This window comes from Dendrobates tinctorius, unplaced genomic scaffold (assembly GCF_039654945.1).
Source record: "Dendrobates tinctorius isolate UK_male_01 unplaced genomic scaffold, ASM3965494v1 ptg000039l, whole genome shotgun sequence".
NCBI classification, from domain to species: Eukaryota; Metazoa; Chordata; class Amphibia; order Anura; family Dendrobatidae; genus Dendrobates; species Dendrobates tinctorius.
This window is the reverse complement of record NW_027361707.1, coordinates 9,962,644-9,978,727: the sequence shown is the minus strand read 5'-3', so window position 1 is coordinate 9,978,727 and position 16,084 is coordinate 9,962,644. Positions and strand designations below refer to the sequence as shown.

Here is a 16,084-nt window from a genome sequence, read left to right as displayed (position 1 = left end):
TTCAGGAACGGAGGATGGCAGGACAGGGCTGCCAATTCAGAATCTTGTGTAACTGACGTAATTGCCGCTAGAAAGACCACCTTCCAAGAGAGAATAACTAGCGGTACCGTCCTGCAGTGGTTCGAAAAGAGCCTCCTGTAAGGCTCCGAGAACCAAGTTAAAGTCCCATGATTCCAATGGCCCTTAATATAGGGAGGCGCCACCTGAGAGAGAGACTCTCTGAATGAATGTCTTCATCTGAAGTCGGTGGCAATTTTGCGTTGGAATAGTACTGACAAGGCTGAAATCTGGCCCTTGAGCGAGCTAAGCGCAAGATCTGACGTTAATCCGGATTGTAGGAATTCCAATATGGAAAGAATAGAAAACACCAGTGGGGATCGACCATGGTCCTTGCACCACGAGAAGAAGGTTCTCCAGATGCGATGATAAATGTGCATGCACACGGGCTTCCTAACATTAATCATGGTGGAGATCACCTCGGGAGAAAAAAAAACAGCCTGTGCTAAAAACCAGGATTCAACGTGCCACGCCATCAAAGACAGGGCCCCGGAGTTCTGGTGGTAAATTGGGCCCTGTGAGAGTAGATCCATGCGATCTGGAAGTCGCCAGGGAACGCCGGCACCTAGTTGTACTAGTTCTGCGTATCATGGCCGGAACGACCAATCTGGCGCGACTAGGATCACCGGTATTCCCTCTGCTCTAATTTTCTTTATGACCCTTGGGAGCAGGGGAAGAATGCAGGGAGCCGGAACCGGTGCCACGGCAGAACTAGGGTGTCCGCTCGGAAGGCGCATTAGATCGTGCGATCGGGTAATGAATCGAGGAACCCTGTTGTTTAATCTTTAGGCCATATGATCCACATCCGGAGTCCCCCAGCGATGGCAGATCTGCTGATAAAAACTTCCGGATGAACAGACCACTCTCCTGAGGCAAGGCCTTAGCGACTGAGAAAAACCACCGCCCAATTGTCCACACCCGGGGTGTGGATTGCTGAGATGGGCGAATGGTTGGTCTCGGCCCAATGGAGGATGTTACTCACTTCGTGCATGGCCGGCCTGCTCAGAGTACCTCCCTGACAGTTGATATACACCACAGCCGTGGCGTTGTCGGATTGTATCCTGATGAGGTGACCTGCGAGGAGATGGTGGAAACTCAGTAGAGCTAATTTGATCGTTCGAATGTCCAAGATGTTGATGGGGAGACGTGACTCTTGAATTAACTAATGACCCTGTGCCGTGTGGTGACGAAGAAAAAAACGCACACCAGCCTAGGAGACAGGCGTCGATGGTCACCACCGACCATCGTACTGGGAGAAAGAACTTCCCTAAACTCAGGAAGGATTTCAGTGTCCCCCGCTTGGGGGTTCGTCTGACCTGCAGGGACAGAAGGAACTGGCGGGTCCAGGGAGAACGGGTTCTTGTCCCAAGTTAACAGCAACGCATGTTGTAAAGGGCGGAAATGGAACTGTGTGAATGGAAACGCTCCCATCGCTGCCACCATGTTTCCGAGAACTACCATGCTGAAAAACGTATGGAGTGAGAAACCGGTCGGGAAAGAGTCCACGCTGCCTGTTGTAAGGCTCGGGCCTTTTCTGAAGTGAGAATGACCAACCCCCGGGAAGAGTCCAAGATCAATTCCAAAAAGGAAATCTGATTGACCGGTATTGGGGAAGACTTTTCGAAGTTTATCTTCCGACCCAGGCGAGAAAGTGTATTTACTGTGATATCCACGGATTTCTCACAGGCTGGAAGGGATGGACCCTTGATCAGCAGGTCGTCCAGATACGGCAGTATACCACCACTCCCCGAGCGTGGAGAATGGCCATGACAGCCACCATGGCCTTGGTATAGACCCTGGGGGCGGTGGCGAGACTGAAGGGCAAGGCAACAAACTAGAAGTGTTCTTCTCAAATTGCAAAACGCAGGAAGTGCTGGATGATAGGGACTCTCCCCTTTGCATGGAGGGGACACCATATCGGAGGAATTCCATTCGGAATCGCCGTACTTTGACAAACTGATTTAACAGCTTGAGGTCCAGTATGGACCGCAGCGTTCCTTCCTTCTTTGGAACCACAAAGAAAGGTTTGAATAAAAAAAACGCTGAACCATTCGTCTTGAGGGACCGGAAGGATGACTCCGTCCCTTTGCAGAGCATGAACGGCCCGAAGGAAGGCTGTGACTCAATGACAGCAGATGGCCGCCTGCTTTGTCGGTGTCTGCCGGATACCACAACAAGTCATTGAGTAGAGGATCTATGGGATCTGCTTCCTTAGATCCAGATGCTGTCGGTCTCGGTTTCCAAGAGCGGTTAGGTCTGTGAGAGACCTGGGAACCTCTGTCTCCAGGTTGTGGAGGACCAGCTGGAGCTGTTGCGAAAAAAGTCGAAAAGCGAGTCGGCTGTTGATTCCAAAAACGGCCGGGCAGCCCCTTGTTGGGGAAGAAACCTATTCATGCGATTCATGGACATTTGGGGAATTCTGAGGGACTGACGTGTCAAACTCAAATTCAGAGGCATGTTCTCTGTGAATATTAGGAGAGGGAGAGCGAGAGACAGAACTCGCCGAGGCTGAATCGCGAGCGTGACTAGGGGACACGTCATGGGTCCGCTTTCTAGAGACCTGAGGATCCCTTGAACGAGCATGACCCCTGCTGGCGGACGGTTCCCTGCCATCGCCAAAGCCCTCCTTGGGCTGTAAAGACGCGTTCTGACTTAAAGAGGATTCTCGGAGGAGTCTATAGGCTTTGTCAGTGACTTCACAGACCGTGACAAAGACGAGGCCCACACAGGGGGACTAAGCGCAGGGAGCACCTTGCAGCAGCGGCGGATGGCGTTTTAGCACAAGCCAGGTCGCAATCCGCGCATAGCGGATTAGTCTGGGTACTGGCAAGGCAGTCTTGCAAGAGGTACCAGCGGTAAAGAACACAGTGCGCTTCTTATTAGCCCCCTTTTTGCCTCCTTAGACAGAGACATAGTGCCCGTGAAATGGTTACAAGCAGATCCTGGGCTGCAGGGAATGTGCAGCGAAGGGGTTAAGCTTTTCTCTGAGAGCAGATGCAACTTACCCGCGGTCCTGATGTTGTGTCCCTGGGAGGAATATCGGTGGCCCTGTAGCGTCACCAGGTGTTGTTCATCCGTGCGCGCACCCCCGCAACAGTCACAAAGCGCGAGGAGCAGAGAAGGGGGTTAAGGACATGGCCCCAGAGACTAGCAGGGTGCCTCTCGTACAGAGCGAGAGCCGCCAAAGACGTGGGCGGCGGCGCTAACAGTGAGCGGCGCTATGTAAATTGCGGCCTAGTAGGCCGAAAAGCTGGCGACTAAATTTTTGGGCCTACCCGTGGCGAGCGCCGGGTGAAGGGAGGAGCAGGGGGCCGCGACGGGGCGCCGGTATGCCGCCGCTGAGACTCGGGTCAGCGCTTCTCCCAGGGACCAGGACCCTACCCCATACCTCCAATCCGATGCTCGCGCCGTCTGCGCTGTCCAAGAGCCTGCAGGTTTCATCCCATTTCAGATCCTGAGGTAGAAAAAGCTCCCGGCCGATGTAGCAGAGCCAAAGAGGTTGTTACAGGGGTATTGCTCAATCGATCCACCCTATGGAAAGGGGGACGGAGAGCTATGGGGCTGATTCAGGGCATCCGAAAGCGCTGGTCAAATCTTCTCCGTGCGCTCACCCTCGTATCCGTGTGGGGTACCGGGACCATAAAGGAACCATCGCCAAAAGAATCAGCCCCAGTCGTCGCAGGAAAGTGTACAGGGAGGTATACAAACTAAAAATAAAATAAAAACGGTGGGGTCTGAAGCCAGACCCAAGTGCCTCATACAGACAATAAGCAAGAACTGGGGAATTCCCAGCCAGCGAGAGGGTGTATACTGCAGGGGAGGAGTTAACTTTTTTCTGTGTTTACTTACATTGTGTTCCAAATTATTATGCAAAAAATATTTCCTCATATTTTCTTTAAATTACCTATATGAATTGCAGTCATTGTTATTTTGCAGTCATCTACTATTCTAGTATAATTGCAATGTTTTTTGAACAAACTGCCTATGAAAACAGTATATTTTTTAAATAAAACACTCAAAATGCATGTTACAAATTATTATGCACAGCAGAGTTTTCAACCTTTTTATTTTGAACAAAAAAATGGACAATTGTGAAATTATAAGCATTATCAGCTTATTACAAAATGAAATCAGTTTTCAAGTCAAAACTTTATTCTAGGTGATGTTACATTTGCACATAGGACCCCTTGTTCAAAAGAAGCTTCTGAACTCTCTCGTCCATTGAATTTGTCAGTTTTTGGATGGTTTGTGCTTCAATTGTTTTGCATGTGGACAGAATACCCTCCCAGAGCTGTTGCTAAGATGTGAACTGCCTCCCGCCATCATAGACACTCCTTTTGAGGATGCTCCAGAGGTTCTCAATGGGGTTGAGGTCAGGGGAAGATGGTGGTCACACCAAAAGTTTGTCCTCCCATAGCAGCCAGAGATGCAGATGTGTTATTTGCAGCATGAGACGGTGCATTATCATGCATGAAAATGATCTTGCTGCAGAAAGCATGGTTCTTCCTCTTGAACCATGGCAGGAAGTGCGGTTTTAGAAATTCCACATAGATTATGGAGTTCATCTTTACCCCTTCAGGGATCCTAAAGGGGCCGACAATCTCTCTCCCCATGATTCCAGCCCAAAACATTACTCCACGTCCTCCTTGTTGGCGCCTTAGCCGTGTTTTCATGGAGTGTCCATCAACCAGCCATCCTCCACTCCATCCATCTGGACCATCGAGCGTTGCACGGCACTCATCGGTGAACAAAACAGTTTGGAAGTCAGTCTTCATGTATCGTTTGGCCCACTGGAGCCGTTTCTGCTTGTGTGCAGTGGATAAAGGTGGTCGACAGGATGGCTTACGCACAGCTGCAAACCTCTGAAGGACCCTGCATCTTGTTGTTTGGGGGACGTTGGAGGCACAAGCAGCTTCAAAAACTTGTCTGCTGCTATGACAAGGCATTTTTGCAGCTGCTCTTTTAACCTGACGCAATTGCCTGTTGGAAAGAGTCCTCAATTTTTCCTTATCAGCACGCACACGTGTGTGCTGGGAATCAGCTACATACTTCTTGATTGTGCGATGATCACGATGAAGTGTCTTGGCAATGTTGATTGTAGTCATGCCTTGACCTAAATACTCCACAATTTGTTGCTTCTCAGCAGCCGACACATCCTTTTTCTTTCCCATTTTGGCAAAAAATGTAGGCTGCTTAATAATGTGGAACAGCTTTCTTAAGTAGTCTTGCCTTTATTTGGACACACCTGCCAAACTAATTTGCACAGGTATCTGCAATTGTTTTCAGTGATATAAAGAGCCCTGTCACACATCACCATCAATGAGTTTAAATGACAAACAAAAAAATTCTAACCTTATCACTCCTAAACTCTTTTTGCATAATAATTTGGAACACAGTTTAGTGTCCTCCTAGTGGCAAGCAGCACAACACCCACTATCTGTGTCCCCCAATGAGGTGTAGGAGAAATATGGTATTATGAATTTGGCTTTTGTGTGCCAGGATGAAAATACATAAAGTTGATAAGTTGTGCTTTATTGTTCCAGGTTGAAAACCGGTAAAGACGACGATTAGTTATCTCCTCAAACAAAAGAGTGTGTGCATCCGACTCAGACCTACAGACACTGAAATTGGCTGAACTGGAAAGAAATTTGTTTGTGCAAACAAAGTAAATTAGCTGAAAGGCCGCAGAAAAAGCATTGGGCTTATAAACATGAACCAACGACAGAGTCCAAATGGACAGATTATTACTTACACAAGATTCGGCATCCTGCCGAGGCTGCACCATCTCCATGGAGTCTGTCAAGAAACACAAGTAAAAAATAAATAAATGCGTTGCGTCGAAAGACTTCCAAACTCCTTATAGAGTTGCTTTTAAAACTACAGCAGGGACTTACATAACTATACTATGATACATAATGTTATTAAAACGGTTGGAGACCTTTGGGAAGAGATATATACAAACACACATACTAGCTGAAGAGCCCGGCGCTGCCCGGGCATAGTATCTAACTGTGGTTAGTTATAGCAAATTATAATTATCCTCCATCCCATAGTCCCGTGCCCATATAGCCATCATACATATCCGCCATCCCATGGTCCCGTGCCCATATACCCGTCATACATATCCTCCATCCCATAGTCCCATGCCCATATACCCATCACATATCCTCCATCCCATAGTCCCATGCCCATATACCCATCATACATATCCTCCATCCCATAGTCGAGTGCCCATAAACCCATCACACATCCTTCATCTCATAGTCCCATGCCCATATACCCATCACACATCCTCCATCCCATAGTCCCATGCCCATATACCCATCACACATCCTCCATCCCATAGTCCCGTGCCCATATACCCGAACACATCCTGCATCCCATAGTCCCGTGCCCATATACCCATCATACATATCCTCCATCCCATAGTCCAGTGCCCATATACCCATCACACATCCTCCATCCCATAGTCCCGTGCCCATATACCCATCATACACATGCTCCATCCCATAGTCCCATGCCCATATATACCCATCATACATATCCTCCATCCCATAGTAGAGTGCCCATATACCAATCACACATCCTCCATCCCATAGAGTGCCCATATACCCATCATACATATCCGCCATCCCATAGTCCCGTGCCCATATACCCGTCATACATATCCTCCAGTCCATAGTCAACCATTATGACATCATAATGAGCGGCAGGGCTTGCAACCTATGATATCGGCGTCGCCATGGCAACCATTGTGACATCATAATGAGGGGCCGGGCTTGACGCGCGCGCACTTTTTCCCCAGTATGTAGATAGGGGCAAAATTGTTTGGTGAATTGGAATGCGCGGGTTTAAAATTTCGCCTCACAATATAGCTTAGGACGCTCTCGGGGTCCAGACGTGTGACTGTGCCATATTTTGTGGCTGTAGCTGCGACGGTGCAGATGCCAATCCCGGACATACACACACACACACACACACACAGCTTTATATATTAGACTAGCTGAAGAGCCCGGCGCTGCCCGGGCATAGCAACTAACTGTGGCTAGTTATAACAAATTATAATTATCCTCCATCCCATAGTCCCGTGCCCATATACCCATCATACATATCCACCATCCCATAGGCCCGTGCACTTCTAATATATATAATACATTGGGTACAGTAGTACAATGCAGAATGTGCTGTATATGTTTTCATAAGAATTTTGGAACGTTATGTTAGATAAATGTCTGTTCTGTTCCTGATCTAAGGATCTCAGCTTTTAGTTGAGATGAATCTGTGCTGCACTTTATGTCCATGCTCAGCCCTGCTAATGGGACTATCCTGAATTCAACTAACCAATCATATCAGCTCTTCCTTTGCTGCCAACTACCCCTCTGTGCCATGGAAATCTTGCTTTCTCCTTCAAGACTGGAGAAAATTACTTATTCTTGCACAGGACAAATTCACACTTTAACAGCGCATTCAGACAGTTGCATTACTCGTTCTAGGATACCATCGCAATCCTCGGACTGGCTGTCGGCTCTCCTGACCTGAGCTTGACAGGTGTATGGAAATACATGCTATCACGCTCCGGTCAGGAGATTACAGCCAGCTGAGAATTGCGATGGTATCCTTACGAGAGTAATACGGCCATCTGATTGTGCCCTAAAAGTGATTTTGTCCTCCGACACCTTTAGGGTAATGTGCACACGTTGCGGATTTCGATGCGTTTCCGCAGCATTTTTGGAAGCGCGGAATTGCCTCAAATCTGCAGTGCAGAGTGCACACAATGTTAATGAATGGGAAATGCAAAAACGCTGTGCACATGCTGCGGAATCACAGAGTATGATTTTCTGAAGCATGTCAATTCTTTTTGCGGATCCGTAGCTGCGGTTTCCGATCTGGCACATTACAAAATTCTCTCCCTCTCACAAGCACAAGGGAAAAAGTTCACAACAAAAACACACTATAATCCACAGGAAAACTGCAAGGAATCCGCATCAATTCCGCTGGAAAACAGCATGCGTTTTACCTTGCGTTCTCTGCCAAGAGATGAGGATTCTCTGCAGAAAAATCTGCAGATCGATCTGCAACATCTGCAAATACCAGGGCTGTGGAGTCGGAGTCGTGGAGTCGGTATAAAATGGACCGACTCCTAAAATATATAATAAATTGGGTACAGTAGTTCAATGCAGAATGTGCTGAATATTTTTTCATAGGAATTTGGGAAAGTTATGAAATGTCCTATAAATGGCTGTTCGATTCCTGATCTAAGGCTACATTCACACAAGAACAGGTTCTTGCCATTGTAACGGACGATGCTTCAAACATGATAAGTACAACTAAACTGATGAATGAGAGTAAACAACAGCTAGAAGAAAATGTAGGATTCAGTATGTTTGAGATGGAAGGTCACAGTACTGTTCATGAAACTGAGGAACAAACAGATATTACAACAGAAGAACAGCAAAATTATACTGTAGAAATAGATGATCTTGTTGAAGCTGCTTCAAAACACTTTCCTATTCATCACATGCGCTGTGTTATGCACCCGCTGCAGCTGGCAATAAGAGATAGTCTGCAAGAGGGACATGCTGGAAATCTGATTGGAAAAGTGAGGAAATTGGTTATTACCGCCAGAACCCCTAAAATTGATTCCATCTTAGAGAGATGTGCTGGGAAAGGGGCAATTGTCGATCAAGCCACTCGGTTTAATGATTGAGCGATTGCTTGAACTAAAACCATTTCTTAAAGATATGGTGAACCCTCAGGTAACCCTAAATGAAGGTCAATGGACACAGGTGGCTGAACTGAAGGAATTGCTTAATCACCCATTTACCGTGACTAAAAAATTACAAGTTGAGGATTTAACTCCTGGCATTTTCATATGGGAGTGGAAGAACTTGCTATTTTGCCTGTCCCAAAGAGGAGGTTTAATCGCAGATGGCATTTCTGCTTCAATGAAACGGAGCGAGACACAGCTATTAAATAAAATTTTTCTGTCAGCTGTTTATGTGGACCCAAGTCATCGCATACTGCTTGATGATCAACAGCTTACTAAAGGAAAAGAAGCTCTGATTGAGGTAGTAAGGATGAGTGACCTACAAGAGGGCTGCCAGGCGCAAGAGGACTTGGGTCCTGACAGTGCTACTGCTGCCATATCTTCATCCTCATCAGATGAGGAGTTTGACCTTGACAAGTATTTGGATGACATGGAGCAGGAAAAAGATTTCACTCTGTCTCCTATAGCAAGCAGATTGACCATATTTCAGCAAAGTGTTTCACTTGCTCTCATAGAAACAGAAAAAAATCAACCATTCATCAAAACTGACTGCGCATGAGGCAATTCCTTTATACCCGGGAATTGTTACAGATGTTGCCCATGTAGTTACGGCTTTGCCTCCAACCCAAGTTAGTGTAGAGGTTGTTCTCTAGCCTTAAAATTATTAGGCCAGATTTGAGGTAATCTATGAAGGAGGGTCTGATTGAGGCAATTCTATTTCTTAGAACAAATTCACAAACTGTACAAATGTTATTTAGTATGTTTTTGTTGAAAACTGTTTTTTTGCCACATAGTTTATTACATAGTGCGTGTGTATATATTATATATACACATATACACACACAATATGTTTATACACAGTATATGCAATCGATATTACATAGTGTATTACATATTTACAATTTATTACAGTTTTTTGTGTTCTAAAGTTGTATTCCAATAAATATATATATTATGTTCTATCTAAATATCTAGATTATTGCATCATAAAAATGATTAAATGTCTGATGTTCACATTGTACTACAATAAATTTTTCACTTAAATATAAGCAATATATGTGGGAGTCGGAGTCGTGGAGTCGGTGTAAGGGAAATTGAGGAGTCGAAGTCGCAGGTTTGGCTTACCGACTCCACAGCCCTGGCACATAACCTTACTTTATTCACATACCCCTTTGTCCCAGTATTTGCTTATTACCTTCAGATGGCACTACTCTCAGTTAACATTTTTTTTTTTTTGCCGGAAGGCATTTCCTGGATCAACAGAGCCATTCTGTATCCTAACTGATTAAAAGTTGGACTCTGGGGTCCCAAAACCTGAGTATTATCAACTGGCTCAGTTGACTATCTGCCATGCACAAAATGAACCACCTCTGTGATCCTGAAAGCTCCAAAATAACACCCTCCCTCCTGAGAAGAATGGCAGCCCAACAATTATCTTGGCTATTTCCACGGCCAATCCTTATATCCCTCATCTTCTTGAATGCAAAAAACAAACTTAATATTTGGGAGAAAAAAAAGGGATTTTTGTGTACTCACCGTAAAATCCTTTTCTCCAAGCCAATCACTGGGGGACACAGAGACAGTGGGTGTTATGCTGCTGGCCACTAGGAGGACACTAAGTAAACCAGAAAAAAGTTTGCTCCTCCCCAGCAGTATACACCCTCTCGCTGGCTGAGATTTCTCCAGTTCGGTGAAAAAAGCAGGAGGAGCCTAAACAGTCAATAATAACCATAACTAAGTCAAAGCCTAAGAATGCTACAATGAGACAATAGGCTAAACAGGGTGGGTGCTGTGTCCCCCAATGATTGGCTCGGAGAAAAGGATTTTACGGTGAGTACACAAAAATCCCTATTTCTCCAACGCCTCATTGGGGGACACAGACAGTGGGACGTCCTAAAGCAGTCCCTGGGTGGGGAGCATACATCTGGTAATACCCCATGTACCACTGAGTCAACACTGAGGTACTGCCGATTGCAGGCTGCGTCTGCCGAGAGCTGCATCCGCAGAGGCCTGAGAATGAATTAGGCAATGTTTGTAAAGGTATGCAGACTGGACCAAGTCGCAGCCTTGCGAACCTGTTCTGCCGAGGCCTGGTGCCGAATGGCCGAAGAGGCGCCACTGACCAGGTAGAGTGCACCTTAATCCCCACTGGGACAGGCGCGTTCCTGATACAGCAGGACTACTGAATCGCCAGGGGAATTGCTTTTGACACGGCTAGACCCTTCCTATGCCCCTCTGGAAGCAAAAACAGGGCATCTGACTTGTGGAAGGGAACCGTCCGCGAGATGTATCGTCTCAGCACCCTAACCACATCCAGGGTATGGAGGGCCTTCTCAATGTGATGGACTGGCACCAGACAAAAAGAAGGGCAAAACATTTTCCTAGTTGAGATGGAAAGAGGAGACGACCTTGGGCAGGAAGGACGGAGACATCCTGAGAACTACCTTTTCCTGATGAAAAATTCAGGAACGGAGAACGGCAGGACAGAGCTGCTAATTCCAAAACTCGTCTGATTGACGTAATTGCCACTAGAAAGACCACCTTCCAAGAGAGGACGGACAGTGACACGTCTTGCAGTGGTTCGAAAGGAGCCTCCTGTAAGGCCCCGAGAACCAGGTTAAGGTCCCATGATTCCAATGGCCTTCTATAAGGAGGCACCACATGGGAAATGCTCTATATGAACGTCTTGACCTGAAGTTTGGTGGCAATTTTTCGTTGGAAAAGCACCAACAAGGCCGAAATTTGACCCTTGAGCGAGTTAAACGCGAGGCCTGATTTTAAACCAGATTGAAAGAATTCCAATATGGCTGGAATGGAAAAACACCAGAGGTGATCGACCATGATCCTTGCACCACGAAAAGAAGGTTTTCCATGTGCGGTGATAGATGCACATGGACACAGGCTTCCTAGCACTAAGCATGATGGAAATCACGTCGTGAGAGAACCCAGCCTGTGCTAAAATCCAGGATTCAACGGCCACACCGTCAAAGACAGGGCCCCGGAGTTCTAGTGGTAAATCGGGCCCTGCGAGTGTAGATCCATGTAATCTGGAAGTCGCCAGGGGACGTCGGCGACTAGTTGTATTAGTTCTGCATACCATGCTCGGCGCGGCCAATCTGGTGCGACAAGGATCACTGGTACTCCCTCCGCTCTGATCTTCTTGATGACCCTCCGAAGCAAGGGAAGAGGAGGGAAGATGTACGGGAGCCGGAACCGGTGCCATGGCAGAACTAGGGAGTGCGCTCCGATGGCGCATGGATCATGCGATCGGGCAATGAACCGAGGAACCTTGTTGTTTAGTCTTGAGGCCATGAGATCCAAATCTGGAGTCCCCCAAAGACGACAAATCTGTTGAAAGACATCCGGATGAAGAGACCACTTGCCCGAGGCAATGCCTTGGCGACTGAGAAAATCTGCCGCCCAATTTTCTACGCTCAGCCCAATGGAGGATGTGACTCGCTTCGTGCACGGCCACCCTGCTCCGGGTACCTCCCTGGCGGTTGATATAGGCTACAGCCGTGGCGATGTCGGATTGGATCCTGATGGGGTGACCTACGAGGAGATGGTGGAAACTCCATAGAGCTAATATGATCGCTCGTATCTCCAAAATGTTGACGGGGAGACTGACTCTCGGATTGACCAATGACCCTGTGCCGTTTGGAGATGAAAGACCGCACCCCAGCCAAGGAGACTTGCGTCGGTGGTTACTACCAAGCATCCTACTGGGAGAAAAGACCTCCCTTGATTCAGGGAGGACCTCAGTGTCCACCACCTGAGGGATTGCCTGACCCGCAAGGACAGAGGGATCAGACGGTCAAGGGAGAACGGGTTCTTGTCCCAAGCTAACAGCAACACATGTTGTAAGGGACAGAGGTAGAACTGTGCAAATGGAACTGCTTCCATCGCTGCCACCATCTTTCCGAGAACTCCCATGCTGAAACGAATGGAGTGAGAAAACGGTGGGGAAAGAGTCTGCGCTGCCTGTTGTAAGGCTTGGGTCTCTCCTGGTCTCTCCTGTTGTCCAAGATCATTCCTAAAAAGGGAAATCTGCTGAGCCGGTTTTGGGAAACACTTTTCAAAGTTTATCTTCCACCCCAGGCGACAAAGTGTATTTACTGTTATCCACGGATTCCTCGCAGGCTGGAAGGGACGGACCTTTGATGAGCAGGTCGTCCGGATACGGTAACACCACCACTCCCCGAGAGTGGAGAATGGCCATGACAGCCGCCATGACCTTGGTAAAGACCCTGGGGGCGGCGGCGAGTCCAAAGGGCAAGGCAACGAACTGGAAGTGTTCCTCGTGAATTGCAAAAAGCAGGAACTGCTGGTGGGACGGGCAGATCGTAATGTGATGGTAAGCGTCCTTGATGTCGATGATTGGAGCTCTCCTTTTTCCATGGAAGCGTCAACTGAACGGAGAGATTCCATTCGGAATCGCCGTACCTTGACAAACTGATTTAACAGTTTGAGATCCAGAATGGGTCGCATCGCCCCGTCCTTTTTTGGAACCACAAAAAGGTTTGAATCTAATCCCCTGAACCTTTCATGATGAGGGACCGGAATGATGACTCCGTCCCTTAGCAGAGCCTGAATAGCGCAAAGGAAGGCTCTTGTCTTTTTCTTGGCGGGAGAGGAAAGGAAAAACCGAGTTGGAGGGGGAGAAGAAAATTCTATCTTGTATCCGGAGGATACCAGTTTCTTGACCTACTTGTCATCATTGGGTAGATCTATGAGATTTGGCTCCCCTAGATCCAGAAGCCCTAGGCCTGGGTTTCCAAGAGCGGTTAGGTCTGTATGACACCTGGGAGCCTCCGTCTCCGCGAGGGGACCGAACTGATCCAGAAGAGAAGGTAGAAGATCACCTACCGAGTATTGTTGCGAGAAGATCGAAAACTCGTTGGCTGTTGGTTGCAAAACGGCCGAACAGCCCCTATTGTTGAGGAAGGAATTTACTTTTTCCCCCGGTAGTATCAGAAATGAGCTGGTCCAGTTTCTCTCCAAAAAGACGACCCGTTTGAAAGGGGAGAGAAGTCAACGATCTTTTAGGTGTGGCATTCGCACGCCAGCCGCGAAGCCATATGGCTCTTCTAATAGAGATCACATTAGCGGCAGTTTGAGCCGTGCAATTGGCGGCATCAAAAGAAGCGTCTACTACAAAGTCAGCTGCGTGAATTATCTGCCTGGCGACAGTGGTTGCCTCCGGAGGAAGACTGGTGCCCTGGAAGTAATCAAGACTTCTGCCCAAGCGGCCATTGCCTTAGTGACCCAAATTGCCGCGAAAGATGGAAAAAAAACGCTGCTCCTGAAGCTTCAGAAAACTGAACGGGCAAGGTAGTCAATTTAACAATCGGAGGGGTTTCTGACTGAGGAACCCTCAGAAACAGATAGGAGCGTTTTAGAAGCAAGACGCGATACAGGAGGGTCCACCAGAGGGGACTGTAACCAATCCTACATTAGGTCTGGATGAAAACGGTATTTAGTCTAAGTAGACTTTTGCCCTGTGAACCGCTCATGTGGCCGATCCCTATGTTTCTGGATGGCTGGTAAATAACGTGCGCACACGCTAGGTTTTCTTAAATGAGATAGGGTGTGCAGGAGCGGGAATATTTTCCTCATCCAACCTCAGAATCCTGTTGACTGATTCTATAAGAGAATCAAGCACCTCTTGATCAGTTGGGGGATTCTGAGGGGCTGACGTGTCAGATTCTAATTCAGAGTCGTGCTCGCTGTGAACCTCAGGAGAGGGAGAGCGAGAGACAGGAGTCACAGATGCTGAGGCGCGATCGTGACTAGGGGACGCGTCATGGGTCCACTTTCAAGAGACCTGACCATCCCTTGAACGAGTACGGCCCCTGCTGGTGGATGGTTCCCGGCCGACGCCAGAGCCCTTCTCGGGAGGTAAGGACGCTTTCTGACTTTAAGAGTCCTCCCGGAGGGAGAATACAGCCTGGTCAGAGACTCCACCGACCGTGACAGGGACGCAGCCCACTCAGGGGTACTAAACGCAGGAGGCCTGTCACCAGCGGCGGTGATGCTGAGGAGCGAATGTGACTAGGGGACGCGACATGGGACCGCTTTCTAGAGACCTGACCATCCCTTGGACGAGTATGGCCCCTGCTGGTGGACGGTTCCCAGCCGACGCCAGAGCCCTCCTCGGGAGGTAAGGACGCTTTCTGACTTTAAGAGTCCTCCCGGAGGGAAAATATAGCCTGGGTCAGAGACTCCACCGACCGTGACAAGGACGCAGTCCACTCAGGGTTACTAAACGCAGTAGGCCCGTCAGCAGCGGCGGCGAGGGACATTGGAGCGCAGGTCAGGGCGCAGTCCATGCATAACGGATTAGTCTGTGCACTGGGTAAGGCAGACTTGCAAGCTGTACACACGGTAAAAAATGCAGTGTGCTTCTTAACAGCCCGTTTAGCCTCCTTAGATTGAGGCATAGCGCTCCTGAAAGGGTTAACGGCAGAGTGTGTCTGCAGCTGCAGGGAATGTGCCAGGAAGGGGTTAAGCTTTAATCTGAGGGCAGATGCAGCTTAACCACGGTCCTGTGCTGGGTCCCCCGGGAGGAAAAACGGTGGGCCCTGTGGCATTAGCCGGTATCCGGCTATCCAGAGCAGGCATAGAGCTCATGGAAGGGTTAAAGGCAGCTGAAGACATGGCCCCCGAGAAAAGAATTGCGCGTCTCGTAAGTAATGAGAGGCGCCAAGACGAGGGGGTGGCGACGTTAGCGCGGGTGGCGCTAATCAAATTGCAGCCTAGTAGGCCAGGGACTAAATTTTTGGCCTACCCTCGGTAGGCGCCGGGGGAGGGGAGTGGGCAGCGCCATTCAAATAGCGGACCCGACCCCATACCTTCACTCCTGTGCTCAGGCAGGTCGTTGCTGTCCGGGGTCTTCCAGCTGCAGGTGTGGGTCTCATCCTCCGGGCGATGTAGCAGAGCTGGAGGAAGTCTTAAAGGGGTATTGCTCAATCGATCCACCCTGTGGCCGGGGGATGGAGAGCTCTGGGGCTGATTCAGGGCATATGAAAAAGCGCTGCTCAAGTCCTTCTCCATGCACTTCTGTGCTACGTCCTGTTGCGCTTGCCCTCGAATCCGTGGAGTGCCGACCGTAAGGGAACCATCGTCAGAGGAATCAGCCCCATTCGTCGCAGGAAAGTGTATGGGGAGGTATACTCCATGTGCTTGCCTGTTGGTTCGGGGGAGAGCGGGCCGTAGAAAGGAACCGTCGCCCCCTTCACTCCGTTAATTAAAAAAATAAAA

General features: G+C 48.4%; 1 protein-coding gene across 2 annotated transcripts in view; it reads right to left on the bottom strand.

The window, feature by feature from the left end:
• The window catches only part of BOD1L1 (biorientation of chromosomes in cell division 1 like 1), a 107,059-nt gene that overhangs the window by 25,444 nt on the left and 65,531 nt on the right, over positions 1-16,084 (bottom strand). For both annotated transcript variants that reach the window (XM_073574469.1, XM_073574468.1), the window contains exon 11: positions 5,810-5,853. In XM_073574469.1, the coding sequence (XP_073430570.1) occupies positions 5,810-5,853 (44 nt within the window). The remainder of the gene's footprint in view (positions 1-5,809; positions 5,854-16,084) is intronic.